At 34.9% G+C, this 27,250-nt stretch overlaps 1 protein-coding gene across 2 annotated transcripts; it reads left to right on the forward strand.

The window, feature by feature from the left end:
• The first annotated feature begins 15,017 nt into the window (after positions 1–15,017).
• On the forward strand, positions 15,018–21,814 carry LOC132037744 (uncharacterized). Of its 2 annotated transcripts, none has more exons than XM_059428350.1 (8): positions 15,018–15,497; positions 17,648–17,715; positions 18,156–18,308; positions 18,391–18,466; positions 19,079–19,165; positions 20,485–20,570; positions 20,762–20,882; positions 21,536–21,814. In XM_059428350.1, the coding sequence occupies exons 1-8, from the start codon at positions 15,207–15,209 to the stop codon at positions 21,611–21,613; spliced, it is 960 nt and encodes a 319-aa protein (XP_059284333.1). In that variant the 5' UTR covers positions 15,018–15,206; the 3' UTR covers positions 21,614–21,814. The 2 variants fall into 2 exon arrangements, with proteins under 2 accessions (XP_059284333.1, XP_059284331.1); XM_059428348.1 differs by having other exon boundaries at positions 15,027–15,497; positions 18,156–18,303; positions 18,386–18,466.
• Positions 21,815–27,250: the final 5,436 nt, after the last annotated feature.

Consider the following 27,250-nt stretch of genomic DNA (forward strand, 5'->3'; position numbering starts at 1 on the left):
CACCTAGATATATTCAATTCTCAAAAGTGCTTCATCAATGAGAATTTAGAATATTTATAATCTCTAAATGAAGAATGATTTATTGAATGACACCCCTTAAGTCCACATGTTGTTAAAGTACAGAGATCTACATGTGAACTCTATGTTTGAGAAGTTCCCATGCACTGGTTAGAGTAAATTTGTCAGAATTGATTAGCATACACCAAGGACTGTCACCTAGTTCATATTGTTGCAAAGCATTCAGCTCAAATCTCATATGTTCCATTGTATCTTCAGAAAAAACTTAGTTGCATCTTTTGAAAGTTTCATCTTCCATCCTCCAGCAATGCATCAAGATCCTCAACACTCTCATCAATTGGGGACTCAGTAGGAACAAAATGGCACACAGCTTCCAATTTGGACCAGTTGTCAAATCAAACGTTAGCTGAGCCACATCTAGGTTCTCACCTTATTGCTTAATATGTATCCTTCCTAGCTTTCAACATCTTCTTCCAAATTTGAGAACTACCTTTCCATTGCACTAATGTAGGAACTTTCATTTAACAATATTTATTCCACATAAAGTCAGCCCACAATGATCTGCTAGTCAGGAATCTCCACCACAGCTTGACAAACAATGCCTTGGATATATCATACATTGACCTAAATTCTAATCCACCTTCCTATTTTAGGTAAGTAATTATTAGACCATGTTGGTCAGTGTCTGCTTCTACCATCCTCTTTATCGCTCCAAAAGCATCTAGCAAAGATCAATCAAGACACAATTGGGAGGGACTACAGCTGATAGAAGATGGATAAACATGCTTTCAAGAACACTAGAAGTAAGAACTAATTTTTCCCATCCTGCAACTTGTCTTTCACCTTTTTGATTAAATCATTCTAGAATGATTTTTTTTTCTAGAGTGAAAATCGGACATCCTAGGTATGTGAAAGAGAATTTACCTCTCCCTGATGGAAATCAGGCATAAATAGCGGAAGCAAATAGTCAGGATCGAACTTGCATGTAATATAGACAACACATAATCAAGATATTAATCAAACATAAAATTGATACTTATCTCTTGAAGCGTGAATGCAACCTCGAATCTAGCCTTCAAGCACGAGCAAAAACCATCCACACGTTCATCCTCCAGTTCCACAGTCTTCTACTGTGTAACCCGAATAATACTAGAATCTGCGAAATTCGTGTGGGCGAATTTCTATGGAAAAGTGTAAAGCTTGTAAAACCCTTGGCCTCCTTATGGAATAAGACCCCTGTTTTATAACTACAGGTTTTAGAGTTTTCACCCTTTTCCAAACCTCTTTGGGTCTTTATTTTCCACCAAGAAATATATTCCATTTAATTCTTTATTATTCGGGCACAGCAGGGACCACAGAATTTAATTAACGAGGCTTCCTATTATGGAGTTAATTCGAAATATCTGAATTAATCCTACCATAATAAATTACGAATTATTCCACTAAAAAATCATAAATGCACTCCTCAATTCAATTTCGAAATCTTTCATTAAATCTTATTTAACTCCTCATGTTAAGATTACAGATACCAATCAATTACATTAAATTACTGACAATTTAATTCATTGACTAATTGAATCCTTTATATTTCCGCTTAGCTTATATCATGTGACGGATACAAAATCCACCTACAGGATTTTCACATGAGACTTATAAGCATCCATAAAGGGGTATTATCAATCTCAAAGTCGAGACATGGATTCTATCAACTAATTATTATTTCACAAATGTAATTTGCCATTATCCAATTCACCGGGAATACATAGACCCCAATTGAGTCGTACCTTTTAATAAATCAAAATAATGAACAAATCACATTGATCATAATAATTATATCAAGATTAAGAGTATAAGTACATTTAATGAACTACGAATTTGTTTTATATATTCAAGTACAAAAACACTTATCTCTACTTGGTCCGTTCAATACATACAAAATGTACTAGCACAAGAAATTTAAAACTATCTTGTTCCCATAATGAAGATACATTATATTAATCTTGGGCTACAATCATACCGATGGCTTTGTCCAATTCCATCTTAGATTGTGAACATAAATTTTGTACTTATAAGAACCGACGATTTAATCTTCCGTGTATAAGCTAAACTCTATACACTAAATCATCTACTACATAAGTAAAGGACACACATACTAGTACATGATCTATTTAATTCTTTATTAAAAAATGAATAAATAATTGTTCTATAATAAATACTATATCCAAACACATGGTTAATAGTATATATCCCAACAATCTCCCACTTAGACTTTTAACCATGACAATTGTTAGAATATACCATGTCTAAATGCATGGTTAATGGTATATACCCCAACAATCTCCCACTTAGACTTTTAACCATGCATTTACAACTTTCACATGTATTCCTTTTGCACGACTACCAAAAGTCTTAGAGACTAAGTTCTTTGCAAAAATTAACTTACCAAGTTTTTTTCTAATGCAACTTCGTCTAGTAGTGCTTCAGAATCGCCCCAATAGGTTACGTACTACGATCTTCGAGGATCCTATCATGAAACTCTCCAAAAAAAAAAAATGTATTTCTTTTCGGAATCCTATCATGCAATTCTCCCAAAGAGTATACACCGAACCGATCTTGGTTATTATTCTCCCACTACGACTAAGTACTACTACTATTATAGTCATACTAACATATTCTTGAGTCTTAATATTATCTTCATTGTCTTTCGGTATTGAAAGATTAACGACTTCATATAGTGTTATTTGCTCAACATCACTCCCACTACTTACAGGTAGTGAATTTCCTTACGCCTATTAACGTTACTCCCACTACTTAAATGCAATGGAACGTCAACCCTGACTTGTCGGTTAGATGTTCTTGAACTTTTGAATATTTTAGATGACTCATTTGCTATTTCTTTGCTCAGTTCCTATAAAACTAGTTTACTTCTAGGAACTTGGTTTATTAAAAAGTCTTTTTCTAAAAATCTAGCATTTGTATTAACAATTACCTTATTTTCTTTTAGGACAGTAAATAAACCTCCTTTCGTTCCGTTTGGATATCTAATAAATATGCATACATCCGTTCTTGATTTTCACTTATCTGTTTTCCCTTTGAACACATCTGCTAGACAACCTCATATCCGAATATGTTGCAGATTTGGCTTACATCCAATCCACTGTTCTATGGGTATCAAAGGTATTAACTTAGAGGGAATTAAATTAGGAATGTAACTAGCAGTTTTTAAGACATATCCCAAAATGAAAAAGAAAATATAAATAAGTCAATCATTAATCTTACCACCTTCAAAAGAGTCATATTTCTTTTCTCTTCCACACCTCTATTGTAGAATACTTGATGTAGACAATTGAAAATTCAATCCCTTTATCTAATAAGTAACTAATGAACTCTACAAAGAGGTACTCGCCAATACGATCAAATCGCAGTGACTTAATATATTTTCCCTGACGCTTTTCAATTTCACCTTAAATACCTTGAAATTTTCAAAGCATTCGGACCTATAGAGCATCAAATAGATATATTCATATCATGAGTAATCTTCTTTGAAGGTCACAGAATACTCAAAATCACCTCTTGCCTTGAAGTTCATTATACCACACAAATCGGAAACGTATTGGCTTAACTTATCATTAACTTTATTTCCTTTTAAGAGAAAAGGTCTCTTAGTCATTTTTCCTTCTAAATAGGACTCACAAGTTGGTAGTGCCTCTACTTTCAATGAACCTCAAAAGTTCATCATTTGACCAACTTCGAAATTCTATTCAGATTAAAATGACCTAGACAAGCGTCATATATAAGTTCATTCAATTCACGAAAAAAAAAAAATTATTCTCTGAGGAGACAGATTAACATTATTCAGTACAGAAGAGTTATTAATTTAAAGGGTCACGCATCAATGTACCACAAGAGATAAAATGTTTATCAAACTCAACAACACAAGAGTTACAAGAAAAATAAATTAACTATCCATCTCTTGTTTGGTTAGAAACTTAAAATAAATTCTTTCTAACAGAAGTTACATATAATGCATCCTTTAAATTAATGTCTTATTTCTATCAGAAGAAATTCGACTAGTAGTAAGTGGATTTGGATAAAATCTATTGAGAATTTGAGATATAATCATTAAATAGATCATTAGTTATGCTGAATGAATAATAAAATTCAAACCACACATCACACATATAACCATCTTACCGAATGCAGTTAGATTCGATAGGGAAACTTAACAATTCATGCAAAATATATGAGTCATGCCGGATAGATCACCCCATAAAGAAACAGAACCGGCTCGGATGGAGAGTAAGCGCTAATTTATATTAGGTAAATATCTCATTTAATTATCCCTAGTTCCATTGAACCAACGTGTAACTCGGTTGGAGAGTCAAGACAAGCTATCAATTAACTAGGGACTAGAACACGAGTAATCAACCATAATGAATCTATCCGATGGGGAGGAAGACCTATGTCAACACATAAACTCATTATATCACTGCTATATACGATGGAGACCATAGAGAATGAACCCTAACACCATTATTTGTTAAAATAAAAAAAAATTAGTTAACAATATTTTTTAGGAAAACAGAAAAACACCCAAAAACCCATCTAAATGACCCTAAATGGCCAAAAAAGCCCCTCGGTCACAGCATAGCTGTGAGTATTGCTCAAAGGTCATTTCGATGAACTGCAGATTTCGAGTCAATCGAAGTTCGTCAAAAATCAGAATTTCTAAACGATGACCAATTCGGATTTTTTGTTTTTGTCTTTGTTTTTGTTTTCGTTTTTGTTTTCGCCAAAATAGAATTTAAGAATGTATACATTTGTTCAGTAGTTCTTATCACATATTATCATTAGCATACTAATATACATGAATCAAGAACAACGAACAAATTTTCGAAAATGTTTACATAATTTTCGTGTTGCTTTCTCGAAATTAGCATGTTTACGTAATCATTGAATATAAAATTTAAAACACACGACATAGATATCCATGCATCTTGAACAACAAATTTCAATATATGAGAACAATTCACGCAACATATACATGTGATGCAAGATATTCACTCCATAAATTTAAAACCGTAGCTAACTCAAACGAAGAGTATCTGCGCTAATTTAAGCCAAGTGAATATCATTATCATTATCTCTAGTTCCATTGACCCAACATGTAACTCGGATGGAGAGTTAATACAAGTTATCAATAACTAAACTGATTATACCTAGTGACAATCCATAATAAATCCATCCGATGGGAGGAAGACCTAAAGTCAACACATAAATTTATTATTTCACTAGTATTTAGACATGAAAAACATAAGGAAGAATCTCTATCACCATTAGATCATAACCGAGTTATTTTTCCTTCAAATAATTTTCAAGAAATAGAAAAAAAATGCCTAAAACACCATTTAAACAATCCCAAATCATAACGGTGAATATTGTTTAATGGGTCATTTCCGATGAATCTATCAAATTTCAGGTTAATTGGAGTCCGCAAAATAATTCATCTCCAAAGCTATAACCAAAATCAGATTCAAAACAATTTAAGCATATTTAAGAATTAAACAATATGACCTACATTCTTATCATATATCAATTCATATTAAATCATCATGTGTATTCATGTTCTAGATTTAACATAAATAAAACTGACATAAAGAGTAGTTTTTCATACTCGTTTTAATCCGAAAGAACAATATAAAACCCATCTAAACAGCCTCAAAGATTATTTCTCACTGGGCGTTTCCAATGAACACACCAAATTTCAGGTCAATAAGAGTTCATAAAATTCTTGATCTCCGCAACTAACCAAATTCGTCAAAATAACCATTTTAGGCATAGCTAAGGATTAAATAATCTAATTTAGGTTTCTATTCTCCTTTTATAATTATCCCACGAGCTCAAGGCATATATTATTGTCACACCCCGATTTTACTAGGGTGTGATGGGCACCCGACCCCGTATTCGGAGCCGAGCGAACCCGCGGACTCTTATTGCTCACATATTCTCTTTGGATTCTTAAATCAAATGAAAGTAAAATACATAGTAAAATTTTCAAAATCTTTTTGTCGTTTCTCAAATTAAACACAGTCTGTAAGCGTAAGGACTTTATAACATAATGTATAATAAAAACATAACGGCTAGTGGGGCCGTTTTCCAAAACTGACACTCTAGACCCACGACTCTGTCTGCAAAGTCTCTAACTTCGAACAAGCGCACAAAGACACATACCTACGGGTCGACGGGACTCCGAACAAATGGAGTCTACTAACTCCGCCGGAACGTCTTCGTAATGGCTTCTACTCATCGGTGTGCACCGCGGCATGAAACGCAGCGCCCACAAAAAGGGGCGTCAGTACGAGCAATGTACTGAGTATGTAAGGCATGAACAAATAACGTAGTAAGGAGTATACGTATGAATAATGTACATATAAAAACATAGAACATATCATGAGGGAGAAGAGTAACCTGTACATGGGAATGCCGCCTAGGGCAGATGCCATGCATGCTTGTCTTTCATATCATATCATATCATATCATAGCGCCGAACAACGTCGGCTCGCCCACATAGCGCCGAATACGTCGGCTCGCCCCCACATATCCGCGTCGGGATGATATAACGCCAGCTGACCAGGTGGCAATGCGTCTATAGCGCAACATATGTCCCTTCCCCTCCATATCTCCCTCCCTCCCCTCATATACATATACATATGTCATATACATATATCATATAAGCATGCAGGAGAGCCCAAAGAAAACCATGTATCCATCGGAGTGACATAAGGTCGGAAACCTCCGATTACATTATGGAGTAACCAGGGTAATCATGTCTCGCCTTGGAGGAACGATTATCATAAGGCGAGACTATCAACGGAAAATAACATTAAAAGAAAACATGGAATGAAATCATGGACATCATAAACGTTAACTTGTATGCTTTGAAATCTTTTTTAAAAAATAGTATCATAACTAAGGAATAGGATTAAAGATCAAGAACTAGTTTAACAGTTTCATACTGTGGGATTCTTGACTTAAGGCTCTTAGTCATGGAATCATTCTTGTCATACTTATCATAGACATATCCTCTTCCTTACATCATCGTTATCATTATCATCATAGAAATATTCTCATTAGAATAGTTACAACACTTATCGTTTGATAACGGAGCAATAGAGAAAATCCGGGAACAGTGGGCCCACCTCGAGTCAAATGAGGTGGCGTACACAATTTATATATGTTACATTCCAAGACGTCACTTATGAGAGTTTTAAGGTAGTCGGGTCCTATTTGTGCGAGTTCTAGATGTTTAGGTAACTTTTCAACATTTTATGCAAAATATTAGTTCAATTCTATTGAATGAAAAAGGGTTAATTTCAATCTCGAATTTCTAGAAAAGGAATTGTCCCCGAGGCCCGTGTCCAAACTTACTACGTCTAAGACATGCCAAGAAAGGGAGGTGAAACCTTACATACCTTTTCCGCCTCTTACGCTACTCCAAATTCCAGTTCCAAGTTCGCCAAAATCTACAATTTGGTCACATTTACCAAACGTCAATTAGAGCATTTAGAAGTTGAATCTTAAGGTAACACTTGCCTACCGAAATTTCGGCAGCATTTCCCCTGTAAATACTCCATCCCACCAAGTTCAACTTGGCCAATTTCAATCAACAACAATCCGGGAATTCAACCCGGCCAAACCATCCACAATACTGCCAATAATCATACTAACAATTTCAATAATCAACCCAAAGTATATTCTAACAATTTAATCAACATACTACTTCCTTCAAGATCTTTTAACTCCAATAAGAACAATGACAACTTAATAATTTACACATTAACAACACCATACTAACAACATTATATTCCTATTCATGCAAGAACATCACATTCCCTTTACATAAACTTCCACAACAAGCCTCCAACTTCTACAACTTCACTAAACTCATTAAGCTTCTATTTGCAACATAACATCCATAACACAATAACCAAAATACTAAATAAAACTTGCTCACCATTCCTTCATAATTCATCAATATACAAGGCCATATATACCATATACAACTCACGGCCAACACCAACACACTAAATTCATGGCTTCCATGCATTTTTCATCGTGAAATTCACACACAACAACAATCAAGTTACTACATGAATTCAATCCAATTTTTTTCCACATACATGAACCATTCGGCCATCACAACATCATCAATATTTTTCATGAATTTCATCCTTTTTCACATACTACAACATACACAACATGTAAAAGGTGATGAATTCTTACCTTCTCCTCTTATCTTCCTTCTTGGCCAAGATTGTAACTTCCAAGAATTTGTGTTTTTCTTGCTCAATGAACACTCTACTTTGCTAAGGACCCTTCAATTAGTAGAAAATAATTTTTGAAGAAAAATTTTCCCAAGGTTCTTATGGAATTGGTCTTGGCCGAATGGCCTTGGAGATTTTTCTCCTTCTTTGCTTGTTCTTTATGTTCTTGAAATTTCTTGACTTTGTGTAGAGAAATATGACTAATATGTCATATATATATATATATATATCCTTCAAGCATGTGAGGGGCACATGCCCTCTTTCTTCATTTTTTTTTCTAGAGTTTTCTTCCTTTTTCTTGAAAATAAAAGATGACTTAATTATTTGACTTAGTCATCCCTTGGCCTTTTCTTGAACATTGTGAAATTCCCGTTTTGCCCCTAGTCTTCCACAATTTTTCCATGAGCCACTTTGCGAATTTCCCTTTTTATCCTTAGCCTTTTCCAATATTTCCCTACTAATAATATTCATAAACAATACTCATAAACAACTTGTGCATTAAACAAGATCACAACATAGCTTTGCCCTTAACTGCTCACAATTATCCCGAATTATCCAAACGTACGAAATACGGGTCATAACAATTATGTCCCTTCTTTTGGGTAAGACACACAATACCTAATTACAACAAATTGTCCTCACAATTAATATACCTGAGAATCAAGATATTACGTTTCTCCCTTTTGAGTGAAATCTTCAATATCTCTTCTCATGAACTAATTAAGCTCTACTAGTAACAAAAGATAAATTTTCTATCAGTAGATAAAAACCACAACTAGTATACACTTATTCAAGAATAATTTTCACAATACATTGAGAAGGTTTCAATGACTCAAATAAATAAACCATATAAATGGATCCTATTTATTAATCAAAAAAAATCTCAATCCATGTATTGATATAATCTCACATCGCATGTATGAAACTTCAAGAATTTTCAATGATTCCAAATAAATAGACCATTTTAACAACACTATTTATTAATCATTAAATTCTTAATTATACCTTATAATCTACTGTGATAAAAGAAAAATAATGCCCATATAATTAAATAATGCCCATGTAGTTCAATCTTTTCAAATAAAATTAGATCAACTTCAATTAAACACCTTACACGGCATTTTCACATGGGTTGTACGAATTCATGGAGTAGCCAATCTGATCTACAATTGAGAATTCTTTTGATAAGAAAGAAAAACAAATTCCAACTACATGAGAGAAAAGTTAATCACTGCCGCCACCCCTTTGATCACGTAAAGCCAAGTCTCAAGCAAAAAAATAAAAAAAAGACTTAGCCGCCACCGTTAAAAATTTTGCAATCTTTCAGCTTAATTTGAAATTGTTAAATGGCCCACTTCCAAGAAAGTCATGTAAACCTATTTGAAACACAATAATACCGCGTCGCCGCCGTACCCAGAAACAACTAGCAGCCTTGTGAGACCACTTTGTTTCCTTGCTGCCAAAAACCCGTTTACAAGCAATCAAAAGGGACTTGACACCTTTCATCTACACAACTACTTTGTATAGGAATCAAACAATTTCCAGATTTAAGCGATCAAACTTATAGTGTAATCAAACTAATAGACACAGTCGAATAATCAATAATTATACGGCTACAATATGCACCGACCATGACAGAAGATTCAAGGGTATCATCGTACATATATACGTATATCATCCATGTTATCTACTTAGATGCAAGCAAGCTCTGATACCAATTGATGGAAATCAGGCATAAATAGCGGAAGCAAATAGTCAGGATCGAACTTGCATGTAATATAGACAACACATAATCAAGATACCAATTGATGGAAATCGAGATAAATAGCGAAGAAATAGTGTGATCGAACTTGCATGTAATATAGACAACACATAATCAAGATATTAATCAAACATAAAATTGATACTTATCTCTTGAAGCGTGAATGCAACCTCGAATCTAGCCTTCAAGCACGAGCAAAAACCATCCACACGTTCATCCTCCTGTTCCACGGTCTTCTACTGTGTAACCCGAATGATACTAGAATCTGTGAAATTCGTGTGGGCGAATTTTTATGGAAAAGTGTAAAGCTTGTAAAACCCTTGGCCTCCTTATGGAATAAGCACTTGTTTTATAACTACGAGGTTTTAGAGTTTCACCTTTTCCAAAACCCGGTCTTTATTTTCCACCAAGAAATATATTCCATTTAATTCTTTATTATTCTAAGACAAACGAGGACTACGATTAATTTAATTAACGAGGCTTCCTATTATGGAGTTAATTCGAATTATTTGAATTAATCCTACCATAATAAATTACGAATTATTCCACTAAAAAATCATAACTGCACTCCTCAATTCAATTTCGAAATCTTTCATTAAATCTTATTTAACTCCCCATGTTAAGATTACAGATACCAATCAATTAAATTAAATTACTGACAATTTAATTCATTGACTAATTGAATCCTTTATATTTCCGCTTAGCTTATATCATGTGACGGATACAAAATCCACTGCATAGGATTTTCACGAGACTTATAAGCATCCATAAAGGAGATTCATCAATCTCAAAGTCGAGACATGGATTCTATCAACTAATTATTATTTCACAAATGTAATTTGCCATTATCCAATTCACGGGAATACATAGACCCGCAATTGAGTCGTACCTTTTAATAAATCAAAATAATGAACAATCACATTGATCATAATAATTATATCAAGATTAAGAGTATAAATACATTTAATGAACTACAGAATTTGTTTTATATATTCAGTACAAAAACACTTATCTCTACTTGGTCCGTTCAATACATACAAAATGTACTCAAAGACAAGAAGACGAAACTATACTGTTCCCATAATGAAGATACATTATATTAATCTTGGGCTACAATCATACCGATGGCTTTGTCCAATTCCATCTTAGATTGTGAACATAAATTTTATACTTATAAGAACCGACGATTTAATCTTCCGTGTATGTTTAAACTCTATACACTAAATCATCTACTATATAAGTAAAGGATACACATACTAGTACATGATCTATTTAATTCTTTATTAAACAATAAATAAATAATTGTTCTATAATAAATACTATATCCAAACACATGGTTAATAGTATATATCCCAACACTGCCCATACATGTTACTTATTTTACCTGTTGAACCATATAAGCTGCCAGATTTTGGTGCATATAAAAATCACTCTTATTTGTGTTAATCTTTTGAACTGATACTAGTTCATACTCCTGGAGTGTTATCATGACCATGTCCACTTTCTTTATAGCATAAACAAATATGATGATATAATCAGCATAGACAAGATGATTTCAATCAGAACTCTATTTAGGCATTCCAAATCCTGTTAAACATGTTGTTGTCAAAAGAGTGAATTTAGTGCAGGTGACAATACTTCTCCGGAGAATATAAACAGTGCAGGTGACAAGGAATCCCGTTGTTTCTAACTTTGATATTATGTATTTTTGATTCATATTTTTCAACAATTTAACAGCGATTTTCTATCTTCATCGCGTATACAGTAAGATTAACAAACGTCGGGCAAAAAATGTCAAAGTAGATTCTAAAATTGCAGCTTCCACGTAGGAAAGACTAATTCGAAGGCTAATCCGATGTGAAATACATGATAAGCGACAGTATCATCTCGGTGATCCACGTAGTAAATTATTTATTCAATGAAAATAATTATGTGGAAGTCATTTATAAAGTGGTGGACACATAATAATGAGGTGGATGTCACATTGATAATGACATCATTTTTTTACGTTTTTTATTTTATTTTGGTACTTCACATATGACTGGTCATTAGCGTCATATTAATATTTTTCAAAGTAGATTTCGTCCTTTAAGAGATATTCAAGGTTCCAATATATGTCATTTGCACGTGGTGTGTCGAATATTTATTGTGGCGGTATACTGAATTTCATCTCATATGTACCACTACTATTACTCGCAATAAGACTATAATTATAGTTCGTCATATCGAGGGATTATCTTGTCCCTCCTTGATACTTCAGACTATCTTCTTTTGTCTAGTCGTTCACTTTTTTCATCATCAGAGCATGTCTCAATCACTTCTCATTCTTATGCGTTGTAGAATGCTCGTTATGAAATTAGTTTATTCATATTCTCTAACTAAACGAACCCTGGTTCATTTTTCATATTCCATCTTAGGAACTTGATTTATAAGCCCCCATTTCGTTTTAGGACTGCTACATTTTCTTGTTTATATATTATTTGATCTTCTCAAGTTAATGGGTTTGTCGCAGTGACTGACTTTTTTTTTTTTTTGGGCACCATTTGCAGCATGGAGCCATGTCCTCCTGTGTATCGTCAGTCATTTTGTAGGTACGCTCTTCACGAGTCCGAATATATTTCAAACTTTATTTGGCGACTTCATAATCTCATCTCCTCACCTTTTAATCAAGTGTTGCAAGCACGTGTGAGTTTTGATGATTGACAAAGTAAATGAACAAGGCTAGTAAACCAATTTCAAAGACAAATGTTTGTGATAAAATGAATGAACTAAACACATAAAGATGATGGGCAAAGTGATTGAACAAGGTGAGTGAACTAGGTCTAGAGACATGTTCTATCTCTGGGATAGGTGAATGAGAAGGAGTGGATAAACCAGGAGATGCAAGACAAAGGTGAATGAAACATGACTATGGACATGTTCCATCTCAGACACTGAGACGATTCAGAGATGGATGAATCAGGTGCTTGAACCAGGTCCAAGAACGTGTTCCAGCTCAGAGTCCTACTGCGAATAGGATTCGTGATTTATGGTAAAGATTTGGCAGACAAGTTGCAGGATTTATTGCTATAATTATCAAGATACTTCAGACTCCTACAAGGACACTGAAGCCGCGTGAAAACGAGAATCCCAAGTCAACTCAAATCCTAAATCTCATAATGGGCCTTACCGTGTAGGGATTGAGTTCAACCGACTTGATGAAAACCTAGTTCTATATATATCCAAGTCCTGCCATGATGAAGTTTACGCACTCACAAAAAGAGAAAATCAGACATTGAACAAACATTGTCAATGCAATAATTGAAAGGGTTCTGATTACAAAAGTGCGACCTGGTACAACGAATAAGATTGAAGAATTTGTTTCATAAAGTTTATATGTTACAGTTCTTGAGTCTAGAATCTTGTATTAGGAGTGTTTATCGAGTTGTAACTTTATCAGTTTTCTTAGAAGCAATTAGCAAAGGTATAAACGTTAGTCAAATTTAACTTCAAATTGGGATAACTTGGAGTGGGCTCAATAGTCTAGGGAGATTGTTGAGATAGTAATTAGAGTTTAGTTCCCAGATTACAGAGTTTGTAACTTGAATTTATAAAGGCTCAACATTGTAGTGGAGTTTGGGAAAAATCCTACAGAAATGTAGGTTGTGGTTTTTCACCTTTTGTGAGCCGGGTGGTTTCCACGTAAAAATTCTTGTGTCCTTACTCTCCTGTTATTACTATTCCGCAAACACTAGCTTGGAACAGGTAAAGTAGCATGATCTATTCTATAAACGAAAATCAAGTATACAATAGGATATATAACTGGTCGTAGAAAATAACAGCAAGTTCTTAGCATTCAACTGCCAGCTCTTATTTATATTGCCTCATCTCTAGCCATATTTGACTTAGTTTCATTCCCCACCTTATCCTTTCCTGGAAAACTCGACACTTCATGGGCTATTCCTCTAGCATATGTCAGTCGTTCTTGTGTCAACCACATGGTAGATCCGATAAGGAATGAAACTTTTCTGCTTACTCCAAGCCCAAGTCACGATCTAGAGTGGAAGAAAAGTGAGCCATTAAATGTCATTGTAGCCTCCCAGATAGAAGTATGACTGGTGACACACCGATAAGACGGACTCTACTGACACGTTTCCATGATGCCTAGGGCTATTTAAATCTAATTCTCTGATATCAAATTTGTCCTGTTCCATTTTATGAAGAGTTCGTGATCGACACTAATACCGTTAACTAGCATTGAGCGAACCAGCGTTATGAATATATCAACCACTACCCAATGTTGCTGTTGTGCATATGAATCATCAATCAAATACAATTTTAAATCTTTTTAAAATAAACACTTTTCCTTTTCATAATCTCGTCATAAAGTAAATCAGAATGTGCATATTTCGTTTCTTTCAATGTTTCATGTAAACGCTTATGCTAAAATAAAAACCACCCACTTCGTTTAGGGAGTCTATATGAATATAATGAACAAAACTAAACAAAGTTAATTGATCTTCTACAGAACCAAAGGTAAAGCTCCTCGCCAAATGAATGAAAGAGCGTAAGGTTTCTCTTTCGTAAATCAGCCCGCCTCTGCACCTATATCTCTAATAGAAAAATTACAAGAAAAGAGAACCTGAATACCAATCATCGAATACAAAATATACGGAGAAACTTATCGATATGTACAGTTCGGCCAAACTTATTTACCGATATTGCCGAAATATATAAAACTTAAACACTAATTATATATATACAAAACCTATACATTTGATCATATTTGGATCACTCAAAGGCATTAGGCCGTAACTTTGCCGAATAATATATATATATATATATATATATATATATATTATGATACCAAATGGTGGACAAACTTCATAAATTATGCAACATGATCATCATAAAATCATAGAGATTCTAACATTCAACATAATTGGGCCATTCAGTATCTAGGCCCGAGTGAAAGTCTTTTGGATCAGTGACACAGAGTGTGGACACGTTTACCAAATACCCATCACCAGAAAAGAATCAACCAACCCAACCAACATTCAGAAAAAGATAACACGTGTCTGTCCAAAAACATTGGTGCACACAGATAACATCATAATCCAAAAATGTCTAACCGTTTTGGTGTCAAGTTACAGAACCGGTTGCCAAATTTGGCGGGCATATATCCATTTTCAGCACCGACAAAAACAACTACCAGTTCAGTTCCATGTTGTTGTTCTTCAAAGACTCAAAAGTCAAGAATTGTTGGTAAAAGGAGAGTTTTTGGGTGCAGAATTCCTCGTAGAGTTGTACTAGGAATTGGGGTATCATTTTGGTGTCAGTTTATGAATATGGCTGGCAATGTTGGTGGTAAATCTTTCATGGCTTCTGCAAGACAGAAAGGTGCAATTGAGCAGGTATATTCTTCATCTTCCACCTACAATCCATATTATATTTTGGTTTTCTTGGTCCATATTTGGGTTTTCATTGTTTAGTACTCCCTCCGTTCCGTTTCAATTTATTCGTATGATTTTAACTTGACACGGAGTTTAAAGAAGTAAAAGAAGACTTTTGAATGTTGCGGTTGTTAACTAAAGATACCTAGAATGTACCAAAAAGTGTCTTTAATCTTGCGTTCTTAAACATGTTACGTGAAAAATTGAAATTAAAGAGTTTTCGGTAAAGGAAAGACAATTCTTTTTTAAACAAACTAAAAAGGAAATTAAGACAAACAAATTGAAACAGAGGGAGTATTCCCCTTTGGTTCCCTTCTATGTTTCCCAGAAATTTTTTAACTTTAGTGGTATGAAGAAAAAAGATATCTCTCTAAATTCAAAAAAAAAAAAAAAAGATGTTTCTTTAATCTTCTTCTGTGTTTTTCCGCCTTTAGATGGTCTATTTTCTTAATTATCTTAGTTAGGTTGGGGTTTTACCTGATAAAGTTGAGAACTTTGTGACGCTAGATGCGGTGTGAGTGGCATAATTGATCATATGTTTTTTTTGAGGAAGGAATTCTATTGGACTAAGAGTTGTAAATTGCTTAAATTCTTAAGAATTTGCTTAAAATTCTGTAATTTCAGTAGTTGAGAACTAGTTCCAAGATGTAGTATAATCAGTGATAACAAGGAAATGATGATGAAGGCTAATAGTGGAGGCGTTTGGTAATCAATTTTTGTTGGAAAGTTCAAGGATCAACAGAGATAAGCTTCGCTTGATGGTTAAAATGTGAATGAAGTGTGTTAGTGGATTACACCTAAAGCATCTAGATAGAAATTCAATGTACCACAAGAACTTAATTCGTGGGATAGATATTTTCTTGGGGTGTATTGACAAGCTTTATGCATTATGTCAAGTGTATATAGCAATCATATGATATAATTCGAAGGTGTTTGTTGGCTTTGGCATTAGTTCTAGGAGAACTTATCTTTTTCTTCAAATGAAGATCATATGCAGTAGATTTGTCCACACTTTAGGGTTATGCAGAAGAAGAATGGAGATGTATTAAGTTAGTAATTTCTTTGGAAGATCCCTGCCCAAGATAAGCATGTATTTCATTCTTACAGGCTGATGTACATCATAATCTAGAATAGCACTTTGTTTGCTGTTTATTGAGATTGTGGAGAGGGAGGTGTTAATACTTTTACTGATAGTGGCCTAGTGGTCTAATGGTCAATGAAGTGACTGCAAACCATGGAAACCACGGTTCTAATCCCTACAGAGACAAAAGTATATTAGGTGATTTCTTCCCGTTTGTACTTTTTACTGATAGTGCTCTAATGGTCAATGAAGTGAGTGCAAACCTTGGAAACCACGGTTCTAATCCCTACAGATACAAAAGTACATTAGGTGATTTCTTCCCGTTTGCCTAAGCCTTGGTGGACAGAGTTATTCGGTACCTATGTTGGTGGGAGGGGTAGTAGGTGCTCGGTGGAATATTTGAGGTGCATGCAAACTGGCCCAAACACCACCATCATAAAGTTGTTTTACTGGATAAATCATTTTTGGAAAGGCATATCAAATTTATCTACATGTACATGTTAGAAGATTATTGATCTAGAACGTACGACCTAGTGCTCAATAAAGTGGATTGAGAACCATGAGGTCTTAGGTTCAAATTCTAGAAGATCATTGATGAACAGGAAGGCTGAGAGGGATCAAACTTATTGAGGGGGAGCTTTAAAAACTTGGTAAATAAAGGATTATTCTAAGAGGTCTGAGAAAGGCTGCTTACGCAAAAATACTAGGTGATCTCTTACCTGGTACCTCTACGGGTGGGAGGTAGCAGGTACCTAATGGAATTAGTTGAGGTGCTTACAAGCTGGCTTGGACACCACGGTTACCAAAGAAAAAGAAAGAAAAAAGTAAGAAACTGAAGCCAGTATTAAGTTACTTGGAATAGGAATCAGCAATCTATTCAATTTCATAGCCCAGCTCGATCTGGTAATTGTTAAACCTATCAACTGATACACCTTTGTCAAACTTATGTCTCAACCTCAAAAGATATTCTGATTACAAGTCTTACTTGATTCTAGTTTTCATGCATTGCTGTTACTGCTTTTGCTTGAAGGTTTTGAAGAATGTGGAATGGCCAGAACAATTTCCTTTCAAGGATGAGGATTTCCAGCGGTTTGACGAGTATAATCTATTGAACTTTTGCTTCCTTTTGTCTGTGTCTTTACCGTTCATCATTTTTTAAGGGAAGAACACTGACACTGAACACGAAAGTCTGAAATTGGCTGTTTGGTACCAGACATTTTAGTACTTTCAATCAGGAAAAGACGTCAACAATACTAAAACAATTTCAGAGAAATTTGTGCCTAGTTCCTAATGATGCATGATGTTGTTCGTTGTGCTGGTTTCAATTTATCGCTTAATGACTGGTTTGTGCTTTCACAAGTTAGGATGGTTTTTGATAGTTATGCCCTATTGGCGAACATTCATTAAGATTGATATAATCTGAACTGCTAGGCAACAGAATTGTCTTATAATTCCATGTTATCCTTCTTCTTCAAAGCCGTAGAGCTGTGAGACTGAAAATTGATTGGATTTCATCTTTGGGTTGAGTTGATCTTCAGATCATCAGATACATTATTCTATGAAATGCCGCGTTTCGTGACACATATTGATGATCAAGCTATTGCTGCACTTACCAAGTATTACTCAGAGGTCTTGCCTTCTAGTAACAGTCCAGGAGTAGCAATACTTGATATGTGCAGCAGTTGGGTAAGGTTATCTCCTGCATGTAAATCTCTCTTTTCCTGAACATGTTTACATGATCATAAACTGTTTTTTTTTTCTTATCTAGGTCAGTCATTACCCTGCTGGGTACAAGCAAGAAAGGATAGTTGGAATGGGTATGAATGAAGAAGAGCTTAAGCGAAATCCAGTAAGATCTAAAGAGTGCCTTTAAGTCTTTGCCTCATTTCTGCTATTCTCTATTAAAAGGATCCTGTGTGGGCCATTTGAGAATATCCTACCTCTTCCTTTACGGATTATGGTTGCATTTCACTCCTGATCTTCTCTTATTCAATTAACATTCCGTATCAACTTTATCCCCCCTCCCCCACCCCCCACCCCCCACCTTCACCAACCACGCACGCGCACAAAAAGAGAAAAAGAGAGGGAGAGAGAGAGGTGTTCCGTGCCCTGCAAATTCTGGTCCACAGTAGACAAAGATACCATTTGGCAAAGTGGCCACTTGGGTGTGGGAGCTTTTTGTCCTGTGTCTGATCAAGATCCAGAAGTGACTGGCCGTCGTGAGGACCCGTTTACAGCCAATTTAAGAACTTTTTCTCTCAATGCTGCTTTTAAAAAAACCAGGTGCAAGCTGAAGTCATATGTAGAATTAGCGGGAGAAAATTGAAATGGAATACATTCTTTATGCCACTTTGTTTGAATGTTTCATTGTGCACTTTGGACCTTACTTGGAAGGCATTCTTGATATCGCACTATTATGATGAGATGAATTTGTGCACTTGCTTATTTGATGTCGCTGCAGGTTCTAACGGAGTATGTAGTTCAAGACTTGAATATTAATCCTAAGCTCCCATTTGAGGACAATACCTTTGATGTTATAACCAATGTGGTATGTACATTTTTTTCTATTCATATCCGCTGTTGAACAAATTCCGTCTGTTCTGCATCGTGTGTGACATACTTACAAATGCTTAAATTGATGCTATTCGTTGTATTTTAAAGTTATGTTCTTGCATCATTAGCTTTGCTGGGCTTTCTGCTATAAGAATTGGATCACCATGTTTGGGTTATTTTTTTATTTTAAAGAAACGGCTCTTTGACGATGCTGCAGTGAAATGGCTTTTTAATTTAATGTTGAGACTGTCTCTTCATTTATCGTTGGAATCCTCAAGTTTAATTGCTGCTTGGATCTCCTAAGGTTGGTAAGTCTTGTTACATCTAAAAAGTCAGCTGTGGTCGTATCAGTAGTCCACATAGAATCAAAAAATAAATTGCACTGTTGTTGAGAAGAAAAGTATTACGTGTTATTTAGTCCATATTCGCTGACAATGAGTTATAATATTTTATTTTCCTTTACTCGTTTCTCAGTGACAGAAGAAACATGAAGAATTATTTTTTAGCTTAAAACAATTAAAGTATTTAGAGAAAGCATCCAGCTTCTCTTTCTCAAAATAAAGAGAACATCTAGCTTTTGAGATCACTGTTGAAATTTGGAAATAACTCACTTCTGATGTCATGTTTTTTTCCAGTTCAAAATGGATCAGAATTGCTGATGGTCTTTCTAGAAAGATCCAGCTTCAAATCCACAGTAGTCCTTCAGGGACAAATTGCACTTATGCACTCAATTACAGGCATCAGTTTGCGTTATCTCTGCATAATAGGTTATACAATTATAGAACTAGGCCTAGTTCCTTTCTCCCCGACCAGAGAGGCCTCCATAATACTAGAAGCTGTAAAAGAAAAATAAGAACTTTTGTCAAAAAAGCAAGGGGAGAACTTCTCTGGAACAGAATACATCCATAATTTCAACACTTAAGCTTATCACTGTAGGGGAAACTTGACCATTAGTTCTTCTATCCAATTGAACTAAAAGATAACCTTGCCAATCACATTCTTCCGGAGATTTTCTGGCTCTTTTTCAATAATTTGTGCCATCTCTTCTTCTCCGTATATGTGGATTCTGGAAATAGGAAATTATGTTTTTACTGACCCTTGTGCTGCTAGATACAACTATCCTACTCTGATGTTGAGAGCCTGTGATAAGTTATAGACAACACTTAGGATGACTAAACGTCCTAAGTGTACTTTAGATCTTATGTTTGCATCGTTTCCATAAATGTATCGCTGCTTGCGTAAATGGGATGTTCTTCTTGCATGTTAGTTCTGTCGAAAAATTTAAAAGCTAATGAACATGGATTCCCCTTGCAGGTTAGTGTTGATTATTTAACGAAGCCTATTGATGTTTTCAAGGAAATGTCTCGTGTTCTTAAACCTGGTGGACTTGCAATTATGAGGTAAATAATGACTAGAAAGTGTATTTTATTATCCCTGACGACTACAAGTCCAGAAAGTTTTTCGGTTTGGTTCCAACATCCTTTTTTGGCTAAGATATCTAAACTTGGACCAGTAGTTTCCAGTGTTGCCTTAATTCCAAATTATAAGGCCTAAAGCAATCTTCAACTTCTTGACTCTGCCTGTTTACCAGTTTCTCGAACCGCTGCTTTTTCACAAAGGCCATCTCGATTTGGACATCAACTGGAGATGCTGATCATGTTATGATAGTTGGGTCTTATTTCCATTATGCTGGAGGATTTGAACCTCCACAGGTAACTTCTACGTTCTCTGTTTAGAGAATTTATTAAAGTTCATCATCTTCGACATGTTAATCTTACAAAGAGATGATTTCTCCTCAATCCATATGATAGTAAAGGTTAAACATATCTCACAAGTTAATCTAGAAATGTCAATGCTTTATGCCACTTTCTGAGATAGGCTTCCTACTAAGCTCATTCTAGATTTTTTAATCCTTAGCAAAAAAACACAACCCTTTTCATGTAAGCATTGTGATTATAAACTGCAATTAAATAACATCATACCATCAGTTCGAAAATCCTAATTTGCGATAGTGGTACTATATTAGCTATGAACTCTACATGATGTCATTTGTTGATAGAATTCCATCTGCCTCCTCTTGAGTATCTTTTTACATTTATACTCAACATAAGTTCTTCCTGTTTTAAGTATGCATGAAGGACAAAAGGTTGGCCCAAGCCCCTGTGAATAGTTTGGTTTGAGGGGAAAAATGCAGAATTGCCAGTGGATATTGCTAGAAGGTAGACTGGCCTGGTTGTCAGCATAAATTGTATTGAAGATTTTTCTTCCAGAAAACTCTTCAACTTCATCGGTTTTGGTTTAATAAATCTTTGCCTTGCTGAGTTTTAACTTGGTGCTGATTTCTCTTGACTTTGTTTCTGTATAGGCTGTGGATATATCTCCTAACCCGGGGCGCTCAGACCCCATGTATATAGTGTATTCCAGGAAGCTAGCGACAGCCTGAAATTCAACTACTGTTATACTGCATTCAGCCCGTTCCGTTGCAGCTATAGAGTTTTCTTGTCGAATTGGCGCTATATATGTGTATGACATTGATTACATGAATATGTATAGTGAAGAGTAATTAAGTGAAAAGTGTGATAGGCCTGTGTCTAAACAGCTCCTGATCCGAGAGAATATAATCCCTAATTTCCTTCGTAAACAACGTTCACAAGTAAATCTAAAGCCATGGTTCAGTTTTCACTATTATAACTTCATGAGTTATGCAGTTAGTAGTCATCTTAAGTTTTGTTACAGATAGATTATGTTTGCTGAGAACTAAGGCTGTTTTTGGTACGACGGAAAATGTTTTCCTAGAAAATGTTTCTTGGAAAACAAGTGAGTCTCTTGCTTAATTTCTAGTGTTTGGTAAGCAAGCAACAAAATATTATCTCAAGAGCATTTTTATGTAATCTAGAAAAACACTAATGGGGTCGGATAGGGTAGGGAGTGGGTGTTTGGGGGTGACGAGGGTTGGGTAGGGTGGGCATTCGGTATTTGGTTCGGTATTTTCAAAATTCGGTTTCAGTAATTCGATAATCAGTAATTGAAAGTACATACCAAATACCAAACTTTCAACGTTCAGTCCTGTACGAGTAAATCAAACTTTATATAGGTAAATCCCGATACCGCGAACTAAATCCCTATAAGGCAATTAGGTAATACCTAATTGAAATTGGATGTATTATAAATTTTAATTCTAATTGAGCGTTCCATTATACAGTGTTCCGTGCATTCATTCCTGAAGCCAATTCTTGTGATCATTTAGGCTTTTAAGTGCCCATCCAGTGTGTGTGAAAAAATCAATTTGAGCTTTTAATAGGACAAGAAAATAGGCAGAAATTGTGACAATATTTAGTACATCAAACATTCAAACTTGGGGTTGTGGGTTCATAAAATATATGTTAAAATGTGAAAAAGATAAGGATATACACAAAGTAAAAGGTGGGGTCTTGGCATATGAATCTCAATGATTCAACAGACAAGCAGTGGCGGAGGCAGGATTTTCATTCAGGGGGTTCAAAAAATAAAATAAGCACGCTTGTGTTGGCAAATGAGCGGGTCGGATCAGGAATAACTTAAATACATAAAGTATACTTAACGAAGCACGTAGCAATAGAAAGTCAAAAAGCAACTAACTTGCATGAGAGAACCTTAATAGTCCAATAATATATAAAATTTGGAATATAAGCAATACCTTGCAGATAAATCACACAGTAAGGCATACTTCCTCCATAAATGGTTCGGAAGAGCTTCTATATCTGAGACAATGTCATCAATGTAGCAAATTGTTAGAAATCAAAGCAGAACTACACATAGGAACTAATTCCTATATAATAAATCAAGCATCACTCTTGCACAGACAATACTAAAAATCATGCTCGAAGCTAGAATAGTGTTGTCAAAGGCACTCGCTTGAGGCGTACATAAACCTCGAAAATTTGGGTGAAGGCACCTCCGCTCATGATGAAGAAAAATATCACAATAAAATGCCACAATATAGGTAATAAACTAAGCAAAAGCTAATAAAGTAAGAAGTTTCCATTAACAAAGGCAACTTGAAGATGCCATATTACAAAAGTAAAAGCTTGGGAGCTTTTGAAGCAAAAACAAAGTAACTAAGTTAGACTACACAAGCAAGAACCATGGAGTTTTACAATTGTACTCTACGAGGTTTCATATCTTGAAATGTCTTAATAATAGCATCATTAGAAACATTATCAAATACATCTTTTTCTAGATAAGGCACCAAACAACCGCTAAAAAAACCATCACTCATTTGACTCCGCAAGTCATTCTTGATAAACTTCATTCTTTGAAAAAGCTCTTTCAACGGATGCGGTGGCAATCCTAAAGAAACAAAGCAAGTTTCGCTAAGCGGAATACAAGAGGATAATTTGAATGCTTCTTTGTCCGAACTAATTTTTTCGAAAGATCACAAAGCCCTTTTTAGATTGGAGAACCTTTCATCAACATCACGAACATCAATAATGTAACTTGCAAGTTGATTCTCAAGAGAACCCATATTGAATTCATTAAAGTCATCAGGATATAATTTGGCCATTTTCATTATTTTCCTGATATCAAAACTTGAAAATAAGTCAATTGGATTCAAACAAGAAATTCCATGAAGCAAATCAGTCGTCGCTTCGCCAAAACGATTTTTAAGTTCTTGAAGTTGCCAATCAATAATACTGCAAAATACCTCAACACGATAATGATGAGAGACTTTATTGTCACCAAGTCTCCTTCGTGATCTTAAAGAGCTAACATATGGCTCCTCAAAGTTAGGTACCAAAATTTCATGCTTGATACAAAACAAAGACACCTAGCAATAAGAGAATCCCATTCTTCATCCCTATATGCTTGCAACCTTATTTTTGCTACTTGACAAGTAACATGGCATTTGCCAAATCTTGCTCCTTTTTTTGTAAGCATTTATTAAGCTCATTTGTGATTGCTAAAACATCACTCATCAAATGCAACATGAACGCAACCTCATATGTTCGACAAGCTTCAACATATCCCATTGCCTTGGCTCTTTCATCCAATAATCGTGCATCAAGAACAAGTGATTCAAGAACATTAAGAATAGAGCCAAACATAAGAATAAAATTGTTGAAAGATTTAAAATGAGATCCCCAACGCGTATCACAAGCTCTTGAAAGACCAAGTTCTTGATTCAAACCACTACCGGTTGTAAGCTCACCCAAATCTAATGCCTCTTGAATTCTTTCTTTTTGAGAATCTCGAAATTCATCCATACGCTTAAAAGAAGATCCAATACATTCAAAATATTTGAAACCAACACTATAAGTTTTCCCACTTCAATACATTTTTCGAGACCGCATGACAAGAGTTAGTTGAAGTTGATGAGCAAAACAATGAATGGAATGGGTCGATCTACTTTCTTGCCTAATCAACATTTTAAGGCCATTGATCTCACCTTGCATATTGCTTACCCCATCGTAACATTGTCCACGCACATATGATAGACTTAAGGAATGTTGAGCAAGTAAATTAACAATTGCCCTCTTTAGAGATAAAGCACTAGTATCTTGAACATGAACAATGATAAGAAGCCGCTCCATCACAAATCCATTTCTATCAATATATCGTAAGACAATAGCCATTTGCTCCTTGCGTGACACATCAAAAGACTCATCAACTAGTAAAGAAAAGTAGTCACCATTTAATTCCTCAAGAATAGCTTTAATTGCTTCTATCTTACAAGCACTCACAATATCTTTTTGAATCATTGGAGAAGTCATTTGATCATTTGAGGAGCATGTTCCGATACATAATCGCGAATATTATCACACTTTTGCATACCATGAGAGAATTTGAAGAAAATTACCCTACTAAGTGATGATTTAGATTCATCATGACCTCGAAATGCCAATCCTTGAGTTATAAGAAGTCTTACTACATCAACGGAAGCACTTAAGCGGACCAAATACGCATGCTTAAATTGACTAAATTGCATCTCAAGTGCAAAATGAATAGACTGTTGTACCCGCAATAAATCTTGACATTTCTTTTTTACGTGGTTATGTGGGTACATTCGGTAGACCAATATGTTTTCCAAGATTCTTCTTTTTCGCAACTCTTAAACCCAACAATTGAAAATATTTCACCCCACCTTGATTGGTGTTGTAGCCTTTAAATAGATAACAATACAAACAATAGATCGCATCTTTACTAACACTATACTCCAACCAATCATGATATACATCATCAAACCATTCGAAATTAAAACGGCGCATTGATCCAGAAATATTTGTTTGAGGATACTCATGCTGAAGCAACCGAGGTTGACAAGGACCATTAATAAGGTATGCTCTTCTAATAACATCACGATGATTTGGATGATAGTCCAAGATTGGGGTTCTTTCACCCGGATCATAATTTAAAGTACTCAAATCAAATTCTTGAGAAGAAGGTAATGGTACTTCGAATGGTTGGCATTTGCTTCTGGTTAGGTTGACTAGAAGAAGCTACACTTGATTTCGGTACTTTCGTAAAATAGTTCTTCAACGAACGTTGAGATCGAATCGTAAAAAATAAGAATCTTGTTAGAACTTAAAAGAAATAAACAGTTTTGTAGACAATTTTACTCATTTAGTTCCTTCTTCCTAGAATAAATTGTTCTTCCTAAAATAAGTAATTTAAACACAGCAAGAAATCTAAATCTCTACACAGTACACTAATTAATTATACATGAAACTAACGAGTCATTATAATATTTCCCAAAATGATTAGCGATTAGTAGAATGACATTTTCAACTATCATATCTCCAAATACAAAAAATATTTCATGGGTATAATCTAAAAAGCAAGAGAAAAATTTTGCAACTAATCAATTCTCGGTAATCGCAAATTTGAAGCAATCGAGCTAAACTTTATAGCAAGTATACAAAATTACAACAACAACAACAACATACCCAGTATTTTATTCTCACAAGTGGGGTATGAACTATGAAGAGGGTAAGCAATAAAGCAAATATATAGAATTTTAGAAAAGATAAAAAAAAAAAAAAATGGAGAAAAGAGGGAACTAAGAACTTACCGAAGAAGCCATGAACGGAGACCGGGAGACGGCCTGACGTTAAGGAGAGGACGATGTCGACGAGCAATGGCTAAATCGGCAAACAAGGCGAGCGGAAAAAAAAAAAAAAAAAAAAAGAAGAGAAAGAAAGGTGACAGTGGCGGATGAGAACTGAAAAGAGAAAAGAAACATTTGGTTTGTTTAATATTTGACTTATTTAGTTTAGGGATTTGAATCCAAGTAAACTTGTCCCCTACAAAACTACGTCGTTTTGTCCATTTATTTTAAGTAAATATAATGTTACTAAACTACGTTGTTTTGTTTAATGAATCAACTGAAATAAAATGTTCAGAAAATATTGCAAGCGAGGCTGCTGGGGTTCGAACCCGCGTGCATCGTGCAACTCTGAACCCCCTGCGCCACTGAGCTGCGCCTTTCGTTTGCATTTAGGGGGTTCAATATTAAATATATACACATAAAATAAAAATTTGGCCTTATATAAACGGTGTAATTTTTTCGGCGAGGGGTTCGAATGAACACCACGGGATATACGTAGATCGCCACGCAGAGACAAGAGAGTAATGATGATAATAAAAGGGTGGGGCAGTGCGTTAGTCAAATAACAGCAATAATTCGGTATACGGTAAATACTAAATATCGAAATGTATTAATGTCTTGTACCGATTATCGAATATCGTATTTTAAAAATTTTACTCCCGAATATCATACCTAAAACTCAATTATCGAAATTCTCGATTGGGCTCAATAATTCGATTTTCGATGATTTATGCCTAGCTCTACGGTTGGAAGCGTTGGGTGGGTAGGAACGAGACAATGAACTTGGAGTGTCATTTATGAAACTTATTTTCCATACAATAGAAAGTCATATTCCTCATTTTTAAGAAAGTTATTTTTCGAGAGAAAACGTTTTTCAAAACATTTTGACTAACCAAACCTCAAAAATTCGATGCTCATGAAACACACCCTAACTTTATTAATATTAATATTTATATTTATAACTATAGATAAGCATGAGTCCCTTGGACGACCAAG

The sequence above is a fragment of the Lycium ferocissimum genome, chromosome 11, assembly GCF_029784015.1.
Source record: "Lycium ferocissimum isolate CSIRO_LF1 chromosome 11, AGI_CSIRO_Lferr_CH_V1, whole genome shotgun sequence".
NCBI lineage: Eukaryota > Viridiplantae > Streptophyta > Magnoliopsida > Solanales > Solanaceae > Lycium > Lycium ferocissimum.

Coding starts and splice junctions, on each gene's coding strand:
- LOC132037744 (XM_059428350.1), top strand. CDS start 15,207: ATGTCTAACCGTTTTGGTGTCAAGTTACAGAACCGGTTGCCAAATTTG. Junction 18,467..19,078: donor AAGAGCTTAAGCGAAATCCA/GTAAGATCTAAA, acceptor ATGTCGCTGCAG/GTTCTAACGGAGTATGTAGT. Junction 20,571..20,761: donor GGTGGACTTGCAATTATGAG/GTAAATAATGAC, acceptor CCTGTTTACCAG/TTTCTCGAACCGCTGCTTTT.